Below are 27,956 nucleotides of genomic sequence, written 5' to 3'. Positions count from 1 at the left end.
AGAGAGGTGAAAAAGGGATTTAGCCATATTCACTGTTGTGAATATAACTACACATCAATATTTCATCTCTCTTTTTATGGAAAAACCTCATCTTCTTTATCCAGTGCCCAACTGATGGGCAAATGGGCTGTTTCCAAGTTTTAGCTATTACAAACTGTGCCACTATAAACATAGGTGCACATATATCTCTGTGATATGATTCTTTTAATTCTTTTGGAAAGATACCCAACAGAGGGATGGCTGGGTCAAACAGAGCCTTTAGTCCCAGCTCTTCATTCTGTAAAATGGAATATTACTCAGCCATAAAGAACGAGAAACTAGATTCATTCATAGGAAAATGAATACATATTGAGGATATACTCCTAAGTGAAATAAATAAGTTACACTTGTGTAAATATCTAATAGATTTCTGGTGTGAATAAACTATAATAGTACCTAAGAGCCTAATGATATAATAGACAATGTGAAATAGGAAGAAAGGGGCTAAAGGTGTAGGGAAAGTGGGAAGGGTAGGGCAAAGCTATTAAGGGAAAAGAAAAAAATATGAGGAAATGAAAAAATGGAAATGAAGTGTTGTAAAGGGGGAGGGGAGGAGGGGTGAAGGGAGGGCAGGGACAAGGGGAAAAAATGAGAACCAAGACCTGTCATGCAAAGGTACAAGATCCCAATAATGAATGTAACTATACTGTATACCTAAAATGTACCAATAAACTAAATGAGGAAAAAAGAATTTCATCTCTCTATCTTGATCTTATATGGCTATGGGGTCTGTAAAAGTAAAGAGTATTTATTAGATAATATGAATTTATTTGGGGGTGTAACCTGCATTTGGGGGAATAATATACATTTTTGAAATTTCACATTCATGTGGAATTTGAGAATATGGTTGTTTGAAATTGTTACATTCAAGTTTGTATCAGTTTGTCATGACACACCCACCAGCAAGTCCCTTTTATTTTGTCATTTCTTAAAAAATGAACAGTGTGAAGTAGAGATTCTCCAACTGTGAAACAAGAGTTCCTAAGAAGTTTAAAAAATTTTTCATGGCAGAGTTACAGTTCAGACACAATTCACCAGATTTTTTTAACCTATTTTGTGGTAATCTTCATATTAGCAGTCATGGTCAAATCTTAGTTTGGAAACCCCTGTGTCAAATCAGTGTTTGATAAACTTTCATTTGTATCAGGAGATTCCTAGATCAGATTCAGAGAAACTGTGGACTAATTGACAGCTAGGCTTTCTTAAGCCCATTCTGTGATTCCTTGCTGAGTCCCTGTTGACTGTCATTTTCTTCCCCACCTGGATCTGATATACATCAGTCTGGGACATCCCTAGGACAGTGGCACCTGCCTACCACTGTCTTCCTGAAGGCATCCTTCACTTCCTTATTTCTCAGGCAGTAGATGGCTGGGTTGAGGAATGGCACAATGATAGTGTAGAGTACAGAGATGATTTTGTTGTGGTTGAAGGTGTACATGGCCCGGGGCCGCGCATAAGTGAAAAGAGTGGAGGAGTAGTAGATCACAACCACTGCCAAGTGAGAGGTACAAGTGGAAAAGGTTTTCTGGCGCCCTTGGACAGTGGGGATCTTCAAAATGGCAACAATGATGGCAGCGTACGATGACACCACGGCCACTAGAGGCAGGAGAATCATCACCAGAGCCAGGAGGAAGTCCACTAGCTCTGCTTGCTCCTTGTTAGAGCAGGTGAGGTTGAGGAGGGGAGAGATATCACAGAAGAAGTGGTTTATGATGTTGGGTCCACAGTAGGACAGTCGAGGAATGAAAAGAAGCTTCATCATGGAGCTGAAGAAGCCACTACCCCAAGAGGCAGCTGCAAGGCGAGTGGCTAGGCTGGGAGTCATGAGACTAGGGTAACGGAGGGGCTCACAGATGGCCAGATAGCGGTCATAAGCCATAACTGCCAACAGGACACATTCTGTGCAGGCTAAAGCAATGAAGAAGTAGAGTTGGGCCATGCAGCCTCCATAGGAGACTCTACCGTCATGAGTAAGAAAGGCTCCCAGCAGGCGAGGCACAGTAACATTGATGTACCACAGTTCCAGGAAAGAGAGATGGCCGAGGAAGAAGTACATGGGGCGATGAAGGCTTGGAGTGAGCCAGATTGTAGAGATGATGAGCACATTCTCCAGCAATGTCAACAGGTAGACTGCAAAAAAGAAGACAAAGAGGAGCAGCTGGAGAAGTGGAGAGGTGGGGAAACCCACCAAGGCGAACTCCTCAACATGGGTTCCACTTGAATTTTTCATGGTCTCTGTCCACTTCAAGGCCTGAAAAACTGATAGGAAAGAACAAAGGCTGAAAGGTGCACAAGGCCACTAACATCCCCTCATAGATTATAAATCCTGTTGATGGCAAGTGTCGTGAGATATTACCAATTATTATTATATCGTTCTTCCTTCATGTTTTATCTCCTATTTCAAAACAGACACTCTCAAACTTGAGGATTGTATTCAATAACGTAAAACCTTAACCACTATAGCTATTTGTTGGCTGTTTGCTGAGTGATCTCAGAACGAGGTTGGTGTTCTGATTCTGATTTTTTGCTTATTTGTTTTAATCGATGATGACATGCTCTTCTCTCACTTTTCATGGGAACACTGGCAAACTCCTCATCCTTGTAGACTCTCTACTAAATGTGTGTGGAATGAATGGATGGATGGATGAATGGAGAAGTGATAGCAAGCTGGAGTTTGAAAACTTACTTCTCTAGGGAAATGAACTAAGAGGAAGTGGTACTCAGACAAGGCATTTGTTGCCAAATTGGGTAACATAGTCTCAAAACCCAACACAACAACAAAAAAGATCTCAAAAAGGAGTGCGTCGTGTTGTATTTTTCTTGGCACCTGTAAATGTTACAAAAATTTTACAAAGACTTCACAGATATGATTAAAAAATGTGAGATGGGGAGATTGTCCTGGATTATCTAGGTGGTGCTTAAGTGTGCTAAGTGGAGAGGGGAGGAGGAAGTGAAGGGATGGCAGGGACAAGGGGAAAAAATGAGAACCAAGACCTGTCATGTAAACGTACAGGATCCCAGTAATGAATGTAACTGTACTGTATACCTAAAATGTACCAATAAAGTCAGTTAAAAAACAAAGAGAGTAGAATGATGGTTAATGGAGGTTGAGAAGATTGGAACGGAGGGAAACAGGGATGGGAAAGAGTGATTAATGACCACTAAGACATAGATGGGAATAAGAAGTTCTGGTAGGGTGGCTATAGATAATGAAAATGTATTATGTATTTCAAAAAGCTTGTTTATGCTAGTATCACCACAAAACTTGTTTAAATGCATATGCTTTAACTTCTCCAGATATTCTGAATTTTTCAGCTTCATTACAATAATATGGGAAAATATATGTAGTCCATTGGTGACAGAAATGTCTTTATGTGGCACATGACTATTTGTAAGACTATTAGTCTCTATTAACAATTCCAGAAGGGTGGCAGCAAACTCTTTTGCTTCTCTGAAACCTTTGCCTAATATTACATCCTGTGTGTGTCATTTGGTCTTGCGTGAACCCTTTCAGCAATGAGAACACTGCACATACCCCAGGAAGTGTCCTACTTCATTTATGGCAGCTCCAATAGAACCAGCATGGGAGTAAGCTTAGGAGCATTCAGGAAAATCTTTGCAAATAGGAAAGGATGGAGAGGTTGAAGGGAGGGCAGGGAATGGGGAAATAAATAAGAACCCAGATAGATTATGTAAAGGTGCAAGTTTCCAATGATGAATGTCACTATATTATATACCTAAAATGTATCAATAAAATTAACTTTTTAAAAAGAAAGACCTCTATTATTTCAAAACAGACTAAAATCTGAGCCCAAATCAACAATCCATACCCCTCTGTCCATTTTCACTCCAGTTATCCCGAGGCCTTCCCTGTGCGCCTTTCTAGAATAACTTTATTTACAAAGAGATGAATTTTTTAAAAGGATGAGCAAAGAAAGATGTTTCCTTCCTGAATCTTCCAGATAAAGAAATGCAGATAAATAATCTCTCCTTCACTATGAAAACATAGAATTGATAAGACAGATTCTGACAAACACTTTGTCAAAATTTAATAAAGTATGTCAGAATTCATTTGTCCACAAATCTCTTACTTTATTGTTCTATTTTTCTCCAAAGAATCTTAGTCTTGGGATTTTGAGTCTATCCATCTCTTTAGCACCTCTGAAAAGTAGTACATTTGGGCAGTGAACTCAAGGTCTTTATTCTACTTCATTACACACCTGTGCATTCATCCTGCACTTCATTATATCACAGGTGCCCTAAAACAAATGGTCCCTAAGGTAACTGGGCCACAGTCTTGTTGGTAAAAGGTGGGTTGCCATGACAATATGACCTGAGAGGCACTTTCCCTGGTGAGGGACAACGCTGATGAAAGGGCTGCCTACCTTCTGTCCTTGTTGGCTTCAGGGCCCATCTGACTAACATTTGTCCTGTTATGCCACACACAACTCAGAGACCAGCCTGATGTATCAGCATTACTGAGGAGTACCTGGGGCAGACTGTCCCTGCCCCGAAACGATAGGTAACCAGCCTGTTGACAGCCACCCAGACAGGGAAATCGAAGGAGATGGAGGATAGGCAACCAAAGAACTAGGTGGGCCTCTGTGGGACATTTTATTCTTACCCAGATTTCATACCCTCAGGTTCTTCATAATTCCTATGGTTTTCAGATCCCGTGTAAACTTGAAAATCTCCTTACCTTACCCAGATGTCCATTGAGATTGCATTTGAAAAACTTAATGATTCAGATTTGTCTTTGTCAGTATACGGCTACTGATTCTTAAACCTGTAACTTTATGGATATGGTACTTCAGTATTTTTGAAATATTCTCAAGATGCTTTTATATTTTGCTTTTTAATCAGAATATAATATTTATACATATTTATGGGATAAAGTGTGTTATCTTGGTATGTGTATGTAATGTGTAATGATCAAGCTAATTATGAGTTCCATCTCCTCATTTCTTTATGTTTGGATACTTTGAGCTTTCTTGTTATAGTTCTTAACAACTGATAATGTGTTATTATAAACTCTAGCCACCCCACTGTTCTGTCAAATATTGGATTCTATTACTTCTATCTGTGTTTAGGTGACTAATGCAAACTTCTTCTATCCTTTATTCCCCCTACACTTCTTAGACTCTAGTAGTCACTATTCTACTCTTCTGCTTGGTGATCAAACTTTTTAGCTTCTCCCTGTGAGGACAAATATGTAGTTGTCATTTTGTGAGTGGCTTATTTTGTTTAAATTAATGTCCTTCAGTTCTATCCATGTTTATGCAAGTAACAAACTTGCATTCTTTTCTATAGGTACATGATATCCCATGTTATAGCTACGTTTTCTTTATCCGTTATCCTTTAATGGACACCTCCGTTGATCTCATATGGTAGATATTGTGAATAGTACTGCAATGAACATGTGAGTGAGTACAGGTATCACTATGATTTACTGATTTCATTTCCTGTAATATACACCCAGAAGTGAAATGACTGGATCATATAATAGATCTATTTTTAGTTTTTTTAAGAACTTCTAATCTGTTCTCTGTAACAGCTGTACTAAGCTACATTCCCACCAGCAGTGATAAGAATTCCCCTTTCTCTGCATTTTTCCCATTGTTTGTTATTTTTTTGCTTTTTGTTTTTGTTTTGGTTTTTTGAGACAGGGTCTCACTATGTAGTTGAGACTGACCTGGAACTCACTGTGTAGCCCAGGCTGGTCTCGAACTCACAGCGATCCTCCTGCCTCAGCCACCTGAGTGCTGGGATTATAGGCATGTGCCACTTCACCCGGCCAGTGTTTGCTATTTTTGCTTTTTTTTTTTTTTACAATAGCCATTCTGGAGGTATTCAAATAATACCTCATTGTGATTTTGATTTGCAGGTGGTAAAATTCTGCAGATGTATAAAGGTATTGTACAGGGTAGAAAACTGTTATATGAGAAGGGGGAACCCGGAAAGCACAGAGCAATGGTAAGAGAGGCAGGGGGTAATCCTGGTGTATTTAGGGGATAATATACCCCCGTGCCCTAATGCCAGGCCCAAAGCCTTATCTATCATTTCTATATCTACACAGACTAAATTCAAGTGAGGTTAAAGACACAATTGATGGACTCTGACCGCCATGTATAGAGAAGCTGAATAAAGAAACAACTTTTGTTTTTATAGAAGTGAATCCATCTAGCTATATCCATGGAAATGTACTTATCTGTGCGGAGGATATTTGGATAGTTAAGACTGCCACTGTATGTTTATAGACAGGTTTTCTGTGTTTACCCACATCTTGACATTTCTTAGATAAATGATCTTGAAATTTTTTTTTTTTTTTTTTGGTGCCAGGGTTCGGACTCAGGATCCTGCACTTGTGAGGGAGCAGGGCAGCAGAACCACTGAGCTAAATCCCAGGCCCCAAAACATTCATCTTTTCACTTCAGTTATGAATAGAGATAAAGGTGCTGAAACACACTGGGCTGTTGTGAGGATTAAGTCAGCATATGAAAAGCACTCCGGGCCCAGCACCTAGGAATACCGTTGTGTGCCTTGTTGATACTGAGAAGGTCACAATAGCAACTCTAGATTGTCCTCAGTTGTTGATTTACCAAGTTTTTTGCTTGTGCATTGAGTTCTTTAATGCATTACATCTTTAAATTGATAAAATGAAGAATTTATCTAAACAAACAAAAGAAAATAATAAAACAATTTCCCCTGGAATGGGATGTGCCTCTGTGCAGGGACATTCATATTGTGCCTAATGGGCCTCTGGATGGGTTGTGCAGCTTTCTGAGCAATATCGTTAGAGGCTAAGCAATGTGCTAAAGTTCAGGCTTCATTTAACATCCAGGAGGTAAAGCTTACACAGTAATTCAGACAATTTTCCTTCTAAATAGCCACTTTGTTCAAAAAGATGTTTATGTGGTTTCAGGCCCTTGGGCCTGTGGAATGATTACAAATAATAAATTGTTTATTTCTCTGTGTGAGCAAATCATCTTCAGCTAAACTTTCTGTCAGATGGTGTCATAGTCCATTGGTGTAGGAATAATGGATAGCGTCACCTTCAGCAGCAGTGGCACCCTCTGACACTTTAGAAAACAGGTTCAGCTCACCACTCCTGAGACTCACAAGGAAGAGTAAGTTTTCAAGTTCCTAAGTTATTACTCAATTTGACCAATATCAAATCCTATAACATAGAAAGCCCTGAACTTTAATTGAATAGAAAAAGAAGTGTGTCTTCTTGAGGAGGAAAATTCAGGTAAATACCTAATTATCCCATAGATCCACTGATGGGGTCTTATCACAGCAGCAGATATGAGGGACCCACTGGATGGACAAGGTCTTGATGGAGACACATGTGTTGATTATGCTTTTATTTGAGGGCAAAAGACCAGAGATAGAAAATAGAGTGGCACCTAGAAGAAGTCTAATGTGACAGGAAAATTAAATCAAGGGATGAACAATAGGCATGCGGGAATTGATGATGAAAGGGAGCCATCAAAGCAAGTAAAGGATAGTGTGCATGATACCATCTTATGTCCCCGAGAAGACCTATGGGTACCCAGTTGCCAGTTCTGAGAAAAAAATGCAATGGGAGAAATCCTCAAGAACCTTCCATGAGTTTATATGTAGAACTCAGTTGCCAAATGAGAAGGGTCTGTTTAAAATTGTTTTTTCACTGTGTCAATGTTAACATTTCAGCCTCAATTGTCTCGTGCTGCCCTGATGATATAACGATGCTTTGATATCGTGAAAATCTTAATGTGCTAACAGAGGAAGAAGGTGAGGGGACAAGCATGCCCCATAGGTTAGAGCTAACAGAAGCGAAAGGGGAGTAAAATATGAGTGCAGTGCGTATGATGCACTGACTCACTCAGAGCTATGATGGGATCTGAATGCATCAGAAACTCTTCAGGAAGAGCAGGCAGGCAGGCTTGACGTGGGGTATAGAAGGGAGGAACGACAGTGTCAGCCAAAAATTAGGGGCCAAAGTTGCCGTGGTTGCAGAAGAAAATCCTTGACAATGACAGGCCAACTTGAAAAGCCAACAGGATTCCTTCCGTCTTCAGCAACAAGCTGAAACTCAGAAAGGTAACGAGATAAAATGAGGAGTGGGCAGCGCCTGAGGGCCCAAGGGCTCTGCTTTTCAGATTCGACTCTAAGTCGGCAGACACTTTAATCCACAGGGGCCTTTGGAGCAGGACTGGCTCCTAGATAACTTGTGAAGAGGGTTGTAGGTCCTCTAGGCCGCTTCCCATCTCCATCCCATTTTCCAGCAGCTTCAGGATTGACCTTGGCCAAGTCGGAGCCTAACCAGATTTCATGCACTGCCACAATTGGGAAAGAAATCTAGTTTGTGTTTAGCTTAAATATCTAAATTTACAAAACATCAGAGTGAAGCACTTTACCCAAGATTATACACTGGGACTGAAACTCATTCCACTAATACTGAGGGCCTATCTTGTTCTAGTACTGCTGGGTTTATTGAGAATAGAGGGGCGAAGACAAGTCCCTTCACGGACCTTCTGTCTTTGCTCAGTCTTCTGCAGGATCTGAATTCCCTTACATTGTCTCTCTAAAGTTTCCAGCCTCATCTTCGAGTTTTTCTCATATCCTATTGCACCTGCCCTTCCCGGCCCACCCAGCACTGCCCGTATATCATCTCCTCCCCTCCAAACTGCCTTGGAGAAGAATCAGGTACATTCAGTCACTGTTTTTAAAACTGAATTGTATGAGTACTTCTGGTTAGAAACAATTTTTCCTATGGTCCAGGCATGAATCGTCCCACAGGAAAACTTCCCTGGTCTTCAGCTCCCTGCTGAGCTCTTTTAGAAATTGTTCTGATGGAGAAAGTATTCTTTCCCTTTGCTGCCTCCCCGTTCCAATCATCTCTCCCCTTTTACACAGCAAGGTCTCTCTGAGTCTTAGAGTGTGACCGTTCCCCCGTTGTGCGGGCTGCTGTCAGTGCCAGGGTCGGTGCTGCAATGTTGATGTGCAGATAATAGAGGAGTGTGTCCTTTGAAGGACTGGTTTCCAGACTGCTTCCTTCAACACTATTGAAATAGCTGAGCCAGTTGTCAGCCACTTAATAAATAAAATAATTCTGATGATAGACTTCTGTGTAATTTCTGCACATAACTAATAAAATCTCAAATAATTTAATGTTATTACTGTCGCAAAACAACTTTCATTCCTGGAGAGGAGGCCCATTAATATCACCTGCTTATAGAAACTGGTTTTCTCAGGGTTTATATCTCCAAAATGAAAGCTAAGAATGGAACGAATGTTGAAATGTTTCTCATTTGTGGTAATAAGTCGCCATGGGTGCACATAGGAATTGACAAAACAGTGCAGTTTGCATTATTGGAAATAGCTTTTCAATACATTTTTAATATTGTGTGTAATGTATTTTCTCAAAATCTGTCATATATTTATGTTGTTTTGGCTAAATGTATGATAATTATATACTACCCAGAGAAAAATCTTTATAAACCACATAATCTTGAGAATATACAAGACAAAGATTATGTAAATAGATATAGAGAAATCCATAAAAGCCTTGCAATTAAAAAAATAATACCATGAATTTTTATTTCATTGAGATAAATGATGTAAAATTTCCCATCTCCTAAAGGCACACTCATTTATGTAACCTTTTGAAATTCATATTAAATTCTATTGAAAATATGAAGAAGTGATACAATAGCTTCATTAAAAGGTCAGTACTCTGGATGCAATGAAACTAAAGTCTTTTAAAGTATATAAATGTCTGACTAAAAATAGTTACTTAACTGGTATATAATTTTTTTACAAAAATTTCTTAAAGGGAAAAAATCATGAAATACTTAAGTCCCACCCTAAAAGGAAATGCTTAATGATTTCAAACAATGACCTTTCCTCAAGTTAGACTCTGAATTTACCAGAGGAATTCTGAGCTCTCAGGTGACACTGATAAGAGACCTGAAGGACATAACAATGGTTAGGAGAGTGAAGACTGCCTGTTTTTGGGTTTTTTTTTTTTGGTACATGGGATTGAACTCAGGTCCTTGTGAGGCAGGAGGTGGGACCACTGAGCTGAATCCCTATCCCTTGCCTGTTCTATTTGGTAGCCTTGCCAGTTACCTGTAGTCACTATACCAAATTACCACAAATTGGGTGCCTTAAATGATGGAAGTTTACTGTCTCACGGTCCTGCTGGCCAGAGGTCTGAAATCAGTTCATCACTTAGCTAAATCGAAGGAGTTGGCAGAGAAATGCTTCCTGGAATCCCACTGACAGAATTCTTTCCCTGCTTCTTCAGCTTCTCCCAGCTGTGTGCATTCCTTATTTTATGGCCAAATTATTGCTGTCCTCGAATTTCTCTGTGCTTCATCCTCTCCCCTGTGTAATTATTTCAAGTTTCTTTCCAACTCTCTGTATTAAGGACCCTACTGACTACACTTAAGCACCACCTAGATAATCCAGGACAATCTCCCCATCTCACATTTTTTAATCATATCTGTGAAGTCTTTGTAAAGTTTTTGTGACATTTACAGGTGCCGAGAAAAATACAACACGACGCACTCCTTTTTGAGATCTTTTTTGTTGTTGTGTTGGGTTTTGAGACTATGTTACCCAATTTGGCAACAAATGCCTTGTCTGAGTACCACTTCCTCTTAGTTCATTTCCCTAGAGAAGTAAGTTTTCAAACTCCAGCTTGCTATCACTTCTCCATTCATCCATCCATCCATTCATTCCACACACATTTAGTAGAGAGTCTACAAGGATGAGGAGTTTGCCAGTGTTCCCATGAAAAGTGAGAGAAGAGCATGTCATCATCGATTAAAACAAATAAGCAAAAAATCAGAATCAGAACACCAACCTCGTTCTGAGATCACTCAGCAAACAGCCAACAAATAGCTATAGTGGTTAAGGTTTTACGTTATTGAATACAATCCTCAAGTTTGAGAGTGTCTGTTTTGAAACAGGAGATAAAACATGAAGGAAGAACGATATAATAATAATTGGTAATATCTCACGACACTTGCCATCAACAGGATTTATAATCTATGAGGGGATGTTAGAGGCCTTGTGCGCCTTTCAACCTTTGTTCTTTCCTATCAGTTTTTCAGGCCTTGAAGTGGACAAAGACCATGAAAAATTCAAGTGGAACCCATGTTGAGGAGTTCGCCTTGGTGGGTTTCCCCACCTCTCCACTTCTCCAGCTGCTCCTCTTTGTCTTCTTTTTTGCAGTCTACCTGTTGACATTGCTGGAGAATGTGCTCATCATCTCTACAATCTGGCTCACTCCAAGCCTTCATCGCCCCATGTACTTCTTCCTCGGCCATCTCTCTTTCCTGGAACTGTGGTACATCAATGTTACTGTGCCTCGCCTGCTGGGAGCCTTTCTTACTCATGACGGTAGAGTCTCCTATGGAGGCTGCATGGCCCAACTCTACTTCTTCATTGCTTTAGCCTGCACAGAATGTGTCCTGTTGGCAGTTATGGCTTATGACCGCTATCTGGCCATCTGTGAGCCCCTCCGTTACCCTAGTCTCATGACTCCCAGCCTAGCCACTCGCCTTGCAGCTGCCTCTTGGGGTAGTGGCTTCTTCAGCTCCATGATGAAGCTTCTTTTCATTTCTCGACTGTCCTACTGTGGACCCAACATCATAAACCACTTCTTCTGTGATATCTCTCCCCTCCTCAACCTCACCTGCTCTAACAAGGAGCAAGCAGAGCTAGTGGACTTCCTCCTGGCTCTGGTGATGATTCTCCTCCCTCTAGTGGCCGTGGTGTCATCGTACGCTGCCATCATTGTCGCCATTTTGAAGATCCCCACTGTCCAAGGGCGCCAGAAAACCTTTTCCACTTGTACCTCTCACTTGGCAGTGGTTGTGATCTACTACTCCTCCACTCTTTTCACTTATGCGCGGCCCCGGGCCATGTACACCTTCAACCACAACAAAATCATCTCTGTACTCTACACTATCATTGTGCCATTCCTCAACCCAGCCATCTACTGCCTGAGAAATAAGGAAGTGAAGGATGCCTTCAGGAAGACAGTGGTAGGCAGGTGCCACTGTCCTAGGGATGTCCCAGACTGATGTATATCAGATCCAGGTGGGGAAGAAAATGACAGTCAACAGGGACTCAGCAAGGAATCACAGAATGGGCTTAAGAAAGCCTAGCTGTCAATTAGTCCACAGTTTCTCTGAATCTGATCTAGGAATCTCCTGATACAAATGAAAGTTTATCAAACACTGATTTGACACAGGGGTTTCCAAACTAAGATTTGACCATGACTGCTAATATGAAGATTACCACAAAATAGGTTAAAAAAATCTGGTGAATTGTGTCTGAACTGTAACTCTGCCATGAAAAATTTTTTAAACTTCTTAGGAACTCTTGTTTCACAGTTGGAGAATCTCTACTTCACACTGTTCATTTTTTAAGAAATGACAAAATATTTTCCCTTATTACCCTTCCCACTTTCCCTACACCTTTAGCCCTTTTCTTCCTATTTCACATTGTCAGTTATATCTTTAGGATCTTATGTACTCTTATAGTTTTTCACACCAGAGAAACTATTAAGTATTTACACATATGTGACTTATTTATTTCCCTTAGGGGTATATCTGCAGTATGTATCCATTTTCCTATGAATGAATCTAATTTCTCATTCTTTACGGCAATCATCATTCTACTCTCAATTTCCATGAGATTAACTTGTTTAGAATCCATACATGAAATCAGGTGGTATTTTTTTGTGCCTGGTTTATTTCATCTAACATGGTGTTACCCAGTTTCAATCATGCTATCACAAATGCTGGGATTTCTTTTATTATGAGAGCATAGTATTCCATTATATAAACATACTATATATACATTTCCTTATTCATCCATCAGCTGATGAATACTTAGTTTGTTTCATTCTTTAACTACTACGAACAGTGCTGCAATAAACATGGACCACAAAATGTCTCTGGCATGCTGATTTAGTTTCCTTTGAATATACACCCAGGAATGAGATTGCTGGGTAGGATTCTTCTATTTTTAAATTTCTACAAAACCTCCATACTGTTTCTCATAGTGGATATACTAATTCATATTTCCATCACAACCTTGTAATCATGACCTCTCTCACATCCTCACTGGCACTTGGAGTCTTTAGTCTTTTTGATGATATCATGAGTATTTTCAATCCATGACTGATCAAATTCATGTATGCAGAACATGTATATCTGGATTGATCACTGTATCCTGCACATTTTCCTAAGCATACTACAAACATTAATTTAATTATCTCAAGAATACAGTGTATCTATAATCTGAACTATCAAGTCTCCAAAATACAGTGGTTCAAATAAGTTAAAATTTTCTTTCTCTTTCATGTAACTGTTCAGTTTTGAGCAGATGAGTGACAGGAAAGTACTAAACCACTTAAATATTAGCAATATGCTGGATATTTTGCAATGAAAGTAGGTTTATTTATCTCATAGTTTGTGAGGGTAAAAGTCCAAGATTCAATGGTTCTGTCTGTTTGGCCTTAGGCTCCATTATTACGTGGCCAAAGTGGGAACATGTACATGTTTTAGAGAGAGGTCACAGAGAAAGACCGGAAGTGAGAGACGGAGTATGGGCCAGGTTCACACTCCCTCTAACAAAGCAAATGCACTGCTGCTAGCCCTGACTGGCTCCCAGAGATGGCTTTAATCATGACAGTGGAGCCTCCATTGCCTAATTACTTTTCACTACCTGCCACCAATTAAAGCTTTCTTTGCCGTGGCACCACTATTCTGGAGAGCAAGCTTGCAGCACTTCAATCTTTGGGAAACAAACCATCTCCAAGTTATAGAATATTGTCTATTCCACTCATTTGTAACGTTATTAATAATATATTTAATTTACACGACGTTTTCCTTGTTTTCTGTCTCATGTTTTATTTGTTCTTTAACCTCTTTTCTTCTTCTTACATTAAGTGAATATTTTCTGATGAAATATTTTAGTTGTTAAATTATATTTTCTTGCAGTTTTGAGTTATTGCCATAGTGGCTGGCATAGGTCTTACTATTTACATCTTAATTTATTACAATCAGGTTCATATTTATTCTACCTCAGTTCAAATGAGATATAGAAATGATAGAAACATTACTTTTTGGGGGGTGGGTACCGGGGATCAAACTCAGGACCTTGTGCTTGCCAGGCAGGTGCACTGCCTCTGAGCTAAATCCCTGGCTGTAGTAATGTTACTTCTATATAGCATAGTTCTATTCATCTGCTCCTAGTTGTATTATTATTGTTTCGCATATTATACTTAAATGCTACAAACCTAACTGTAGATTATTCTAAATATCACCTATCTTTAAACTAATCTAAGGGCCGGGGATTTAGCTCAGCGGTTCAGTGGCCTGCCTTGCAAGCACAAGGACCCAAGTTCAATCCCCAGTACCAAAAAAACAAAACAACAACAACAACAAAAAACTAATCTAAGAAAAGAAAAAAATGAATATCTGTCAATGGCTACAGTAATTTAGAAAAAATTATTCCATTTTCTTTTTATTCTTGTGGATTTTTTTTTTACTATGTGGAGTTATTTCTTAGGCCAAAATAATTTTGCTGTGATTGTACCACATTTGTCTATTTTATAGGCTCAATAATAGATTATATACAGTTTTATACAATTTCTTTTAGAAATAAGGAGATATCCACATATATATTGTGTTTTATACTTGCATACTTATCTTTACCCATGTTTGTTTTATGTGCAGATTCTAAGTACTACTATTGGAGTCAATTACTCACTGCTTAAGAGCTTGCTTTGGTCTTTCTTACAAGACGGTACTGCTGGCATGAACATCTCTGAATTTTGGTTTATCTAAATGTCATTATTTGGCCTTCATTTTGTAAGATAGCTTTGTTGGATGTAAGAAGCTTGGTTGATACGTCTTAGTTTCTGAGCTCCAGAGTTTTTTCAAGACTGCTATTGACTAAGTACCTGTCCAACACCATCACGTGTACTCTAGTGTGCTTAGTGATGCCCCCAAGTATTTTCTGCAGAGCTCTTAATTTTTCTTCACTATTCCCTTTATTGCCTGGACTGTATATTTTTTATCAGTCTAACTTCAAGTTTCCTATTTATTCTCCTGCCAGTTCAAATCTATTATTGCATGGTTTTATACATTTTTCGTTTCAGTGAGGTTTTTTCAACTTCAGAGTTATTTGCTTCCTACTCACAATTTCGATTTGTAACTTCTCATTTCTAGCTTATAATGTATTGAAATTCTATATGAGATGTGACACTGTCATGTTTTCCTTCTTTCTTTAAACACAGTTTTCTTTAGATGCTTGAATGCTTGTTTTCACACTGCATTAATAATGAAGCCATTGTCTTTTAAATATGGCTTCTAGTCACTCTCACAGACTGCTTCTGTATCATGCTTCTGTTGGGAAAGTCACACTTCCTTATTCTTTGCACAGATTACAATTTTTGGGCAGCTAAATATTTTATATAATATGTCGTAGAAACTCTAGACACTGGTCTGCCCATCCCTACCAAACAAACTTCAAGCCTTCATTTCATTATTTGCTTGTTTATTCGTTTAGGGATTGGATGGATTATTTTAGTAAAAATTACCTTTTCCTGTGCTCCTTGGTGTGTTAAGTCTCTGGTGGTGCTTCTCAGGAACCACAGCCATAGATATGCCATAGACAATTGTGAAAATAATAGTTTTAGCAGGACTCGCTCTGGCTTTCATTTTTCCTTACATACCCAGATTATAAGTACCAAAGATTGCCTGCTTATTGTTATATCATTCTAACAATTTTCCCAAAATGTAAATTTCTGTACAGAGAAAAACCATGAAAATCAGTTTTCTTTGAAGATATTGTTATTAAGCTCAGTATTTGAGGTTTGTTCTGACCCTGGGAAGACCCTTCTGGCTGTGTCTTCAGAGGGCTTTTTGATTCATATTCATTCAGTTACAAGAGTCTAACTAAAGACGTTGCTTAACAATATTTCTGCTGTACTTTTTTAACATTATGTGTGAGTCTTATATGTCCTTAATATTCTTATGTATCTTGTAGCAATCTTAATCCATACTGTATCACAATTTCCAGTGTATTTGTTCACTTTTATAACTTCATGGTGATATATGTGATTATGCAATGATTTATCTGAATCAAAATACATTCATATCATGAGCATAAGAGACATTATTTTATTGTAGTTTCATTAACGGTTGTTAATCCGTTCTGTCCATTTTAACTGTCCATGTGGATGGTTGCTGCACCTAATAGTGCATATGTGTGCACGTGCTTATTTGTGTGTACTTTTTTCAGTACAAAAGATTGAACCATGGGCATTCACACTAAACTTAATTACCCAAACCTTTTTATTTTGTATTTTGAGACTTGGTCTTGCTAAGTTGCTAAATTCCCCGGGCAGGGCTCAAATTTGCATGCTTCCTGCCTCAGTGGTCCTCAGTGTTGGAATTATAGGTGTGTGAGGTTTTAAGTTTCCTTTAATGTCTCCCAATGAGATTGAACATATTGTCAGGTATTTATTGAGTATTTGGATGTTTTCCTTTATGAAAAATTAATTCACCTCTCTAGAGTGCTCTTGTCATTGTGTTTTTATTTATTTATTTTGGTAAGGATTATTAATAAATACTAGATGAGGGCAGGGGATTTAGCACAGTGGGGCCACTGCCTGCCTCCCAAGCTCAAGGACCTGAGTTTGATCCCTGGTACCAAAAAATAACAATAATAATAATAATAATAAATAAATAAATACTAGATGAGAGCCTTTCACCAGCTGTGTGCTGCACGCCTTTTCTCTCATTCTGTGGAGTACTATTTTAAATCTTCAGTTTATAAAAGAAAACATAAATGCAGAACATCAATAACATATCTTAGCAAATCTTTTATGAAGCAAAAGCTCTTTTAATTACTATTTAGATTTTCTGAAAAGAGTTTGCTAGGCAGTAGTCACTCTGTTTGTCCTGCTTCCCTAGTACTGTTCCATTTCTTAAGTATTTTTGTTAAATATTAAAAACTTCCATGATTTGACTATGTCAATTTCCTAACCATTCTTTTGATAGTGTGATGAAAATTTCTGTTTTAATTTCTAAGTCTTTCACTTGTATTTGCTTTTATGTAAATTTTAAAATAGATTTCTTGCTCTAACTTGGTGGAAACATCTTTTTATATTGTTTTTCAAAAATTTTTTGTCTCACTTTCAAGTTCAGATTTTGATACTCAGTAATTGATTACTGAAAGATTGCTTTTTCCATGTAGATATGCTATTTTACTGGCACCAGTTGTTGAAGGCTTGTTATTCTCTCACTGCTATGTGATGCTATTATTTGTTGTAAAGCAAGTCCCTAAACGTACATAAATATTTAAGTATTTTCAGCTTCCATTTGCTGATTGACTTCTAGCTTCACAATGGATATTAGGTAGGCAATCAGCCATCCAACCCATCTTCCCTATAGTAGGCAAAAGCAAGTTAAATCACCTAAGTTCAGTTTCAGGAACTTGAGTCTATATTTTATTTATTTACTATCATTTTGAATGCAGATTTCATTGAGTGCAGTGTGGTAATTTAACACATTTATATATTGTGTAATAATCAAATCAGGGTAGTTAATACTTCCATCTTCTCAAAAATTAAAAAAATTAAAGTATAATTTATATATTTATGGAGTACAGTTGGATGTTTCAGTACATGCATACAAGGTGTACTGATCACATAATGATAATTACTGTTTCCATTGCCTTATCATTACTGTGCTTGGAAGCTCTGAGCTCCTGCCTTCTAGTTATTCGTAAAATATATAATCAGCTACTGTGTGCTAAAAATAAAAAAGCCACCACACTGTGCTACAGAATAATAGAACTTAGTCCTTCTGAGATTTAGTGTATATTTCCTTTCCCTATTTCCCTTTTTTCTGAGCTTCCCAGACTCTGTTAAACCCTATCCTACTTTCAGATAAACTTTTAAAATTAGGAGAAAGGAAGTGTGATATTTGGTTTCCTGAGTCTGATTTGTTTCCCTTAACACAATATAGCTTAGTCTTGAGTCTAGACAACAAAACATCCTTTGCCCCACCATGAGTGAGTCATGTTCAGTTTTTATTTCCAACATTTCCATCTTCTGTAGGCTGGAAAACATATTGTTTGAGTGGAGCCAAAGGAAAAGAAGCATGCTGAGGACTGAAGCATTGATTAGATAATCCCTAGTTATTACTCTTCATCCCATACCTCAGTATCCTGGCATAGCTCATCTAAATTTGCTTTCAAATATCTTCACCTTTGAGAAAAAGTGGATATCTCTCACAGCCATCAACACATTGGTGGAGATCCTGACATGCACGTGTTGGGAAAACCATCTCATAGAAGGAAAGAGAGTCAGAACAAGAGGTGAGTTTAATCCATGGATGGGCATAATTATTTTCATATATTCTCTCATTTATCTAATTATGATCCCCATAATAATGGAGATAAATTTACTCCAATCATTTTTATATGTATTTTAAATATACCAAGACCTAGAACAAAGGTTATATATTTAATAGAAGTCAGGGTTGGTTAAGAATGGAATGAGAACTAAAAACATAATACTACAATGATACCTGCATATGTATGTTTATAGCAGCACAATTCACAATAGCTAAATCTTAAAAAAAGCCTATATGCTTATGAACAGATGAGTGGATAAAGAAATACAGTATTTATACACAATACAGAACTACCATGCTCTAAAGATGGATAAATCTCTGTATATTATCAGATCATAGGCAATCAAGCTGGAGATCAATAGCACAAGAAACCATAGGAACTTCACAAACACATGGAAATTGAACAACACTCTCCTGAACAATCAGTGGATCACAGAGGAAATTAAAGAAAAAATTAGATAGTTTTTACAAATAAATGAAAATGCCAATACAACATACAGGAATCTATGGGACACAATGAAAGCAGTTCTACATGGAAAATTCATAAAATTGGATACCCACACTAGGAAGACAGAGGGAGTTCAAATAAATAACCTAATGATGAATCTTAGACTCCTAGTAAAACAAGAGTAAGAAAAACCCAAAGCTAGAACAAGAGAAGAAACTATAAAGACTAGAGCAGAAATCAATGCAATGGAAACTAAGAAAATGATACAAAAAAATAAATGAAAGAAAGAGTTGGTTGTTTGAAAGAATAAATAAAATCGATAAACCCTTAACTAATCTTATCAAAAAAAGGAAAGAAAAGGCTCAGATCCATGCAATCAGGAATGAAAAAGGTGAAGTCACAACAGATCCAACAGAAATCCAGAGGATCACTAATACCTACTTTGAGAACCTGTACTCTAATAAAATGGAAAACACAGAAAAAAATGGACAGATTTTTAGATACTTATGAATTGCCAAAGTTGAAAAAAGAAGATAAAAACATTTTAAACACCCCAATTATAGTCAGTGAAATTGAAAATGTAATTAAAAATTTACTAAAAAAGAAAAGCCCAGGTCCTGATGGATTCACTGCTGAATTTTACAAGACATTTAGAGAAAAGAAGAGAAGCAAGTATCACTTTGATTCCCATACCAGGGAAAGATGCAACTAAAAAAGAGAACTACAGGCCAATCTCCTTAATGAATACAGATGCAAAAATCCTTAATAAGATACTAGTAAACAGAATACAGAGGATCATCAAGAAGATCATGCATCCTGACCAAGTCAGATTTATTCCAGGGATGCAAGGATGGCTCAACATACGTAAGTCAATAAATGCAATACACTATATTAACAAAGCCAAGGACAAAAACCACATGATCCTCTCAATAGATTCAGAAAAAGCATTTGACAAAATCTTCTCCCAGTTAACTGTGTGCAATCTTCTCCCAGTGAGAAGGGTAGAATATTTTTTTACTCTCTTACCAAAGGGTATCTATCATATTGGGGATGATGTCTAAAGAAACCTTGGGCTTCTCCATGAGGTGCTTAAGTGTAATCCTCCTGGTGTCCAAATTTGATTGAGTCTTTGTTGTTTCCAAATCTACTTAAAGATTATTGTTCTTCTTTATCCTACAATTTGTTTTCTGAGACCTATGGAGTTGCTTCAGAAGAATCTTCCCCTTTCCAGATATGTTAGATCTCAATTTGTCCTTTCTGCTATTCCTAAGCCATTGAGAAAACTCCTATCAAGAGAGCACTTCCCACACCAAGCTTTTACCTTTCTTGACTTGTTAAAGCAACTCTACAAGAAAGGCAGATACACAGATGCTAGAACTAAAAGACTGACTGAGCATAGCTTAAAAAAAAGAGTAGAGTATAATAAAAGGAAGAAGAGAAACTTATATTAGTGCCTGGGATCCATGGGGAAAATGTCCCTTGATCTTTTTAAACATACAATTTCATTACAAACAGCATATCTGACCCCTTCAACAAAATCAGAGCATTGGGGTTTATTTTCAAAGCTAGTAATAAATGCAGAAGCATTTTGAACTGCAAAGAATCACCAATACAAATTCCAAAACAGATTTTTCCTTATCTCATACTGAATTAATCTGCTAATTATTTCCTTGGTTAATCAGCAGTAGTAGTCTGGATGTCAGAATTTCCGCCTACTTCTGGCATATTACGAAGGTCTGTGTGAAACTGGGGATGAGGATATTGTATCTTTCCCCACATTCATGTTTGAATTTTTCCTTAAATTCACTTGTACAATTTCATTTGTCAAATAGGTACCGACAAAAGAAATTCAAGACTTTCTAGGACAAAAATGGTGAATGGAATGTATATAATTCTTCCCAGCAATCTTTTCTTTTTGTAGTGACAACTAAGAGGAGAAAAGTTTCAAATGACATAGAATAATTTCCTACCTTTTCTTTTATTAAGCTCCACAACCGAACTCACTGTTACACATCTATTCTTCCAAAAGATAGTCTTAACATTGTTGTCAGAAACATGTTTTGGTTTCCACTCAGATGAGATAGAAATTGACTTAATATGAAAATAATGGTTCAATGAGTCTGGATTCTTACTGTTAATGCTGCTTGTTTGGTGGCCTTGGAGAAGTCTTTATGGCTTTCTGAATTAGAGTTTTCCTAGCTGCAAAGTAAGGGAGGGCTCTGAGTTTGTGCTCGCTTCAACCTTCTATGCCTCGAGACTTCTTTTTTGTGTGGCAGGGACAAATGTGCTGAGATCAGGGCTCCAGCCTCTAAATTACAATGGATGGGCTTCCTTTCCAGCAGTGCAACAATATTGTCTGATTATGATCATCTCTTAAGGTTCCTCAGCTCTAGAGGTTTGTTTCTGGTTAGGAGAACCCAGGGATTTCCTCTTGTCCTCCATAATTTTCTCACCTAACTTTGTAATTTGGCCTCATTATAATGCCTTGTATACTGCGAAACTTAAAAACAAACAAACAAACAAACAAAAAACACCAAAACACTCTTCTGGAAATCTCTGGGGATTTAAGACTTGCAGCTTTTGTCCTGGGCATAAATGAGGCTTTCTGTTACTTCCAAATTTTTGTTTTGGCAGGAAAGCTGAATGGAAGTCGCAACCCCTAGTTTCATTCAATTCTCTCACTGCCAAATTCTGTCCTTGAGCAAACTCCAGTCCTCCTCCAATCCTGTCTCCTATTTATATTTGACCATGAACTTGTTTACCTGCATTGTCCGTTGTTGCAGGAGTGTTGTTACCTAGTTTAGGGAGATTCTCCCATCCTTGATATCTGATCACCCCAATATCTGATCAAATTCCTTATTCACCACTGTCCCTCAGGTGATACCTAAATATCTCAACTTGTCTTCCTTAGGAACAGTGTGAGATCATTTTAGTAAAAATTGCACTTCACTCTTACTGTTTTCTCTTTTTAACTTTTCATTCTTTGACACCCTAGACACACAGACACACACACACATGCATGCACATGCACACACACAATTCCATGCCTATAAATTCTTATTGTTCTCTACTCTATTCAAAATTGAGCCCAGTGCTCAGCTGAGATCTCTTTTCCTCTTTCATAATATTTCATAAATTATTTTTCTAGTTTACTTATGGCTCTGATATTTTATTTAATCACTGAGTCCCTTCCTGGGCATTTATGAAGCATCAGCAATGTGCTAAAGACTGCATTCATCACTGTAGAAGAACTCAGAAATACACAAGGACAGTATCTTATAAGGGTTTAGGTCTCTGTAGCTGAAGTTGATGAAAACTGACTTGTGACCGAGTGTGTCTGAAACAATGATTAGACAAGATGGGACAAAAACTGGGCCAAGAGTCAGATCAGGTGTCAGGAAGCAGGGGTGTGGGGAGGACTTCTGAAAATGAGCAGGGTTGGAACTGTAAGATCCTCCCAGGGAGGAATCCCACCACTCTAAGTCCGGGACCCCACGATGCACCATAAACACCCCGGAGAGAGGATTCTTGATGCAAAACACAAGAGGTCTTTATTCCAGCGCGCTGGGGCTCAGCTCATAACCCTCGCAGGGGCAGAGGAGTTGAGCCCCGAGGCAGGGTAGAGACACAGTTTTTAAAGGAAAAAACCACAAGCTATAGAGTAGGGGGAATTCCGAGAAAGGGGTCAATTAAGGGAACATTCAGTTACAAAGGGTGGGGACTTCGGGGAAGTGGGACCATGGATTGTTCAAAGGGGTAGGGTCTGTTCCGCACCAGACATTTATCTTGGTTCCTGCCTCTCAGGAATGTTTAAGGCGACCTTTTGACTTGTCATGGTTAGCTGACTCTGCTAGGGGTTGGGCTCTTAGATCTTCTTAATACTTTTCCTAACAATCCTCCCTTTTTCTTTTTGCACATGTTCTAATTTTAGAACCCTTAATGTCTAGTTTCCTCATGTCCCATACCTAAGGCTTGGGTTCTTAGAGGCTGGTATTGTTGTCTTAACATTAGTACTTGTACTGCACTGACTCTTTCTCTGATGAAGGCAACTAATCTATTCAGAACACAGGGCCCCACGGTTAGAGGTAATAAAAGGATAATAAGGGGTCCCAATAAGGTGGACACCAAAGTGGTGATCCAAGGAGATTTGGGGAACTACTCAGAAAGGAGTGGATTAGGGTCAGGAGTCCGTACAACCTTAAACATGAAGGGGTTAGAAATCTTTTCCAGTCTCCATTCTGGGGCTGGTGGGGGGGCCGGTTTGACGTGGGAAGCATGGATCCAAGCTGATATTCCGTCGACTTTGACGGCGGTGGGAGTGGTCAGCAATACCGGGAAAGGTCCCTTCCAACGAGGCTCTAGGTTGCCTGCCCGGTGACGGCGGACGTAGACGGAGTCCCCGATTTGAAATTGATGAGGAACTTGGAGGTCTCCTGGAGCATAAGCTTCTCTCAGGTGTTGCCACACTTCACGTTGGACAGTTTCAAGGGCTTTTAATCTACCATAAAGAGGTTTAGAAGAGACAACATTTGGATCTGTCAAGTTACCAACTCCTATTAAAGGAGGAGGGGCTCCATAAAGCAATTCAAAAGAGGTTAAACCAAATTTTCCTGGAGTATTCCATACTTGGAACAAAGCAAGGGGTAGGAGGACCGTCCAGTCTATAATGCCAGTCTCTGAGGACAATTTGGTCAAGGTCTCCTTTAATGATCTATTCATCCTCTCTACTTGACCTGAACTTTGGGGTCTATAAGCACAGTGCAATTTCCAATTAAACCCCAGGACCTTGGCTAGTCCCTGACTTACCTGGGCAACAAACGCTGGTCCATTGTCTGAACCGATTACCTTAGGGATGCCAAACCTTGGGAAGATCTCTTCGAGTATCTTCTTTGTCACAATAGTAGCAGTTTCTGTTCTTGTGGGGTAGGCCTCTACCCATCCTGAAAAAGTGTCTATGAAAACTAGGAGGTATTTATTATTATATTTAGCAGGCTTTATTTCAGTGAAGCTGACTTCCCAATAGCTGCCAGGCCTGTCCCCTCGCAACCTTTTTCCCGGGGGATGCCTAGAAGGATAGGCATTTACCAGCTGGCAGGGTATACATTGATGGATGGTTTCATCAGCTAGCTCAGATATATAATATGGGGAAGTCTGAACTATCTTCTTTAGATGTTTGGCCCCTAAGTGAGTGAGCCCATGTAGTTGTTGAAGATAAGTTTTGGCCTCTTCCCTTGGTAGGATGGTCTTTCCATTGGGCAGGACATAAGTCCTGTGTGGCTGAGGTTCTGAGAGTCCTAAGTCATTTACCCCCTGTAAGTCTTTCTCAGAATAGGCGAACTTGGTAGTGGCAGTCCCTAGGTCTTCCTGTAGAGGGAGAATATTAATGCCTTGAGCGGCTCTTTTTGCCTCTGTATCTGCCTGTTGGTTTCCGATGGCAACAGGATTGGTTTCTCTTTGGTGTCCTGGGCAATGGATAATTGCCACTTTTCTTGGCAAATGTATAGCTTCTAAGAGGTCCAGTATTTCCTTTTTATTTTTAATTTCTTTTCCAGCTGAAGTTAAGAGTCCCCTTTGTTTATATATGGCTCCATGTATATGAGCCGTGGCAAATGCATATCGGCTGTCAGTATAGATGTTGATATCTTTCTTTTCTGACAATTGGAGGGCCTGGGTAAGGGCGATTAGTTCTGCCCTTTGGGCTGAAGTCCCTTCAGGTAAACTACTGGCCCAGATCACTGAAGTGCCATCTACCACTGCCACTCCCGCTACCTGCTTACCTTCCACGATGTAGCTGCTTCCATCAGTGAACCATGTGAGAGCTCCAGGCCAGGGTTGGTCAGTCAAGTCTTTCCTGGACCCAGCCTCTTCAGCCAAATCTTGTGGCATTGATGTATCACCTGTTCCTCGGTGACATCAGGCAGCAGGGTTGCGGGATTGAGAATAGCTGGAGGATCAAACTGGATTCTTTCATTCAGAAACAGAGTCTGATAATGAACCATCCGGGCATTGGACAGCCATCTATCTGGAGGCTGTTGGATAATGCTCTCTAAGGCATGGGGAGCTATGACAGTTAATTGTTGTCCCATAGTTAGTTTATCAGCGTCTTTCACCAAGGTGGCAATGGCAGTTATTGATTTTAAGCAGACAGGCCATCCCCATGCTACTGGGTCCAGCTTCTTTAACAGGTAGGCCACTGGCCTTTTCCAAGGTCCCAAAGTTTGGGTTAACACTCCTTTTGCAATTCCCCTTTTCTCATTGACAAACAGGGTAAAGGGCTTAGTTATATCAGGTAGACTGAGAGCTGGAGCAGACAACAAGGCCTGCTTGATGTTGTCAAAGGATTCTTGTTGTTGGGGTCCCCAAGTAAAGGGGGCACCTTCCTTAGTAGGGTTACCCTGGGCTCAGGGAGGGGCTCCGAGCCCTGTCCCCTCTAGCTGTTTTCCTCTCCCAGGGCCAGTATCTTAGGAGGTCCTCCCTTTTTCTTAGGGCATTCTCTAGCCCAATGTCCATTTTCCTTGCAATACGCACATTGATCTTTGTCTAGTGGTCTTCTGTTGCCCAGGTACCCTGTCTGCCTTGGTTTATTTTCTCGACCCTTATAATTTTTTTCCCTAACGACTGCAGCCAAGATCCTAGCCAAGTCCTTTTCCTTCCTTCTGTCTCTCCTTCTCTCGTTCCTCTCTTTCCTTTTCTCTCTGCTGCTCTCTTTCTTCCTCTGTCTCTCTCTTATGATACACCTTGTCTGCTTCCTTTACCAGATCTCGTATAGTATAATCTTGTAATCCCTCAATTCGCTGAAGCTTCTTTCTAATATCTGGAGCTGATTGTCCTATGAAAGCCATGGCTACAGAAGATCTCTGTCCCTCCGATTCTGGTTCAAAGGGGGTATACCGCCGGAAAGCGACCATTAATCTTTCCAGGAATACTGAAGGCGGTTCCATCTCCCCTTGAGTAATCTCTCTTACCTTGGCCAAATTGGTCGGGAGTCTTGCCGCTCCCTTGAGACCCACCACTAGAGTCTGGCGATAGACTTTCAGTCGCTCCCTACCTTCGATGGTGTTGTAATCCCAATCCGGTCGGCCCAAGGGGAAAGCATCATCAATGAGGTTGGGCATCAGGGTGGGGCTCCCATCAGCCCCAGGAACATTCTTTCTCTTCTCTAAAAGAATGTGCTCTTGTTCCTCAGTGGTAAACAGCGTCTGCAACAGCTGTTGGCAATCATCCCAGGTGGGCTGATGAGAAAACATAAGGGACTCCACAATACCTGTCAATCTCTGTGGTTCCTCAGAAAAGGAAGGGTGGTTAGTCTTCCAGTTATACAGGTCAGAGGAGGAGAATGGCCAATACTGAAGCGGCTGCAGAGCCGCAGGTTGACCATTAGGACCCTCAGGGGGAGGTGGCCCATAAGCTCTCAAGGGGAGGGCTACTGTGGAATGAGGTGCCCCAGGGGAAACTGCTCTCTGACTCCGCATCCCTGAAGCAGGTCCATGAATTTCCCTGGAAGGCGCTGAGGGCTCTGCAATAGGCTTGGGAGGGGCAGGGGCTTGTGGATAAGGGGGAGGAAGGGGTTCCGACCAGGTTGGGGTCCCCTCAATCTCTGGGTATATCCGTGGGCGAGGCTGGATTCCTGGAGGCCTTTCATCTTTGTCTGATGGGGCCTCCTTTAGAGAAAAAACTTGAGTGATAGGCCAATTCATCGACCGATGTACCCAAGGTTTTACCCAAGGTGGGGGGTTCAGGACGAGGTCTTGCCAGACCACAATGTAGGGTTGCTGGTCAGGATATCTTCCGGGTCCAGCCTGGAAAACAATATCTTTAATGAGCAATATTATTTCTGTATCAAAAGTGCCCCATGATGGCCAGCCTACACCTAAAGATGGCCACTCAGAGGCACAATAAGTCTGCCAGGGTCTTTTCTTTATTAGTACAGATAAGTCTCTACTTCTGGCCCTAACTTCAGTCCAGTGCTTCAAGGTCAAGTCCAAAGATGTCATCACAGTCTGTCCCATAATTAAAAAGCAAGACAAGATTCCACAAATAACATACACACAGATACCGAATTAATCTCAGATTCAGAATCCCAAGGGGAGATTCAGACATCTCCGAAAATCCCCGTACCTGGGACGTCTCCCAGGTTGCAGCCTGTGGCCCTCCAGGCACGTCTACCGGCCACTGTCAGACAGTCCTTACAGACCACCGGACACTGCGAAACTGAAAGTGCACTATACAGAATACAGACAGACAACATTCAAAGCGGGGATCCCCTCTTTCCTCCAAGGTCGTTCTCAGGAGTGAGGAGCAATCGCTAATCCCAGACGAGCCCCCAAATGTAAGATCCTCCCAGGAAGGAATCCCACCACTCTAAGTCCGGGACCCCACGATGCACCATAAACACCCCGGAGAGATGATTCTTGATGCAAAGCACAAGAGGTCCTTATTCCAGTGCACTGGGGCTCAGCTCATAACCCTCGCAGGGGCAGAGAAATTGAGCCCCGAAGCAGGGTAGAGACACAGTTTTTAAAGGAAAAAACCACAAGCTATAGGGTAGGGGGAATTCTGAGAAAGGGGTCAATTATGGGAACATTCAGTTACAAAGGGTGGGGACTTTGGGGAAGTGGGACCATGGATTGTTCAAAGGGGTAGGGTCTGTTCCACACCAGACGTTTATCTTGGTTCCTGCCTCTCAGGAATGTTTAAGGCGACCTTCTGACCTGTCATGGTTAGCTGACTCTGCTAGGGGTTGGGCTCTTAGAGCTTCTTAATACTTTTCCTAACATAACCACCTGAGAGAGATCAAGGCTGTAAAACTCTATAAAAGAGGAAGTTGTAGCCCATTACTGGGTCGATCAGGACACTGCCATTAGGTGTGGTTGACCACTGTCCACGGAGTAAACTTTTGTTATTTTACTTCGAATCTGCTGCCTCTCTGTGTGTCATTTGCCAATTCCTTCCATGACAGTACTACCCCTAAATACAGACATCTCCTACTAAAGTTAGTGACTTAACAACTTTAAAAGTGTCCTACCATGATTTTGAAA

At 40.0% G+C, this 27,956-nt stretch overlaps 3 protein-coding genes across 3 annotated transcripts; 1 reads left to right on the top strand and 2 right to left on the bottom strand.

The window, feature by feature from the left end:
* Positions 1-1,315: 1,315 nt before the first annotated feature.
* On the bottom strand, positions 1,316-2,269 carry LOC104855569 (olfactory receptor 6P1). The gene has a single exon (XM_010614443.1). The coding sequence runs from the start codon at positions 2,267-2,269 to the stop codon at positions 1,316-1,318; it is 954 nt and encodes a 317-aa protein (XP_010612745.1).
* Positions 2,270-11,162: 8,893 nt separating this feature from the next.
* On the top strand, positions 11,163-12,116 carry LOC104855436 (olfactory receptor 6P1). The gene has a single exon (XM_010614289.1). It carries the CDS (start codon positions 11,163-11,165, stop codon positions 12,114-12,116), a length of 954 nt encoding a protein of 317 aa, XP_010612591.1.
* A 13,082-nt stretch (positions 12,117-25,198) lies between these two features.
* On the bottom strand, positions 25,199-26,927 carry LOC109117746. Its single transcript, XM_019206128.1, is given in 2 exon segments — positions 25,199-25,586; positions 25,588-26,927. Coding segments are annotated over 2 exon segments (1,728 nt in total).
* Between the last annotated feature and the right edge of the window lie 1,029 nt (positions 26,928-27,956).

This window comes from Fukomys damarensis, unplaced genomic scaffold, assembly GCF_012274545.1.
Source record: "Fukomys damarensis isolate Sample0158 unplaced genomic scaffold, DMR_v1.0_HiC HiC_scaffold_19, whole genome shotgun sequence".
NCBI lineage: Eukaryota > Metazoa > Chordata > Mammalia > Rodentia > Bathyergidae > Fukomys > Fukomys damarensis.
The sequence above is the reverse complement of the archived record's forward strand: the minus strand, read 5'-3'. Positions and strand labels throughout refer to the sequence as shown.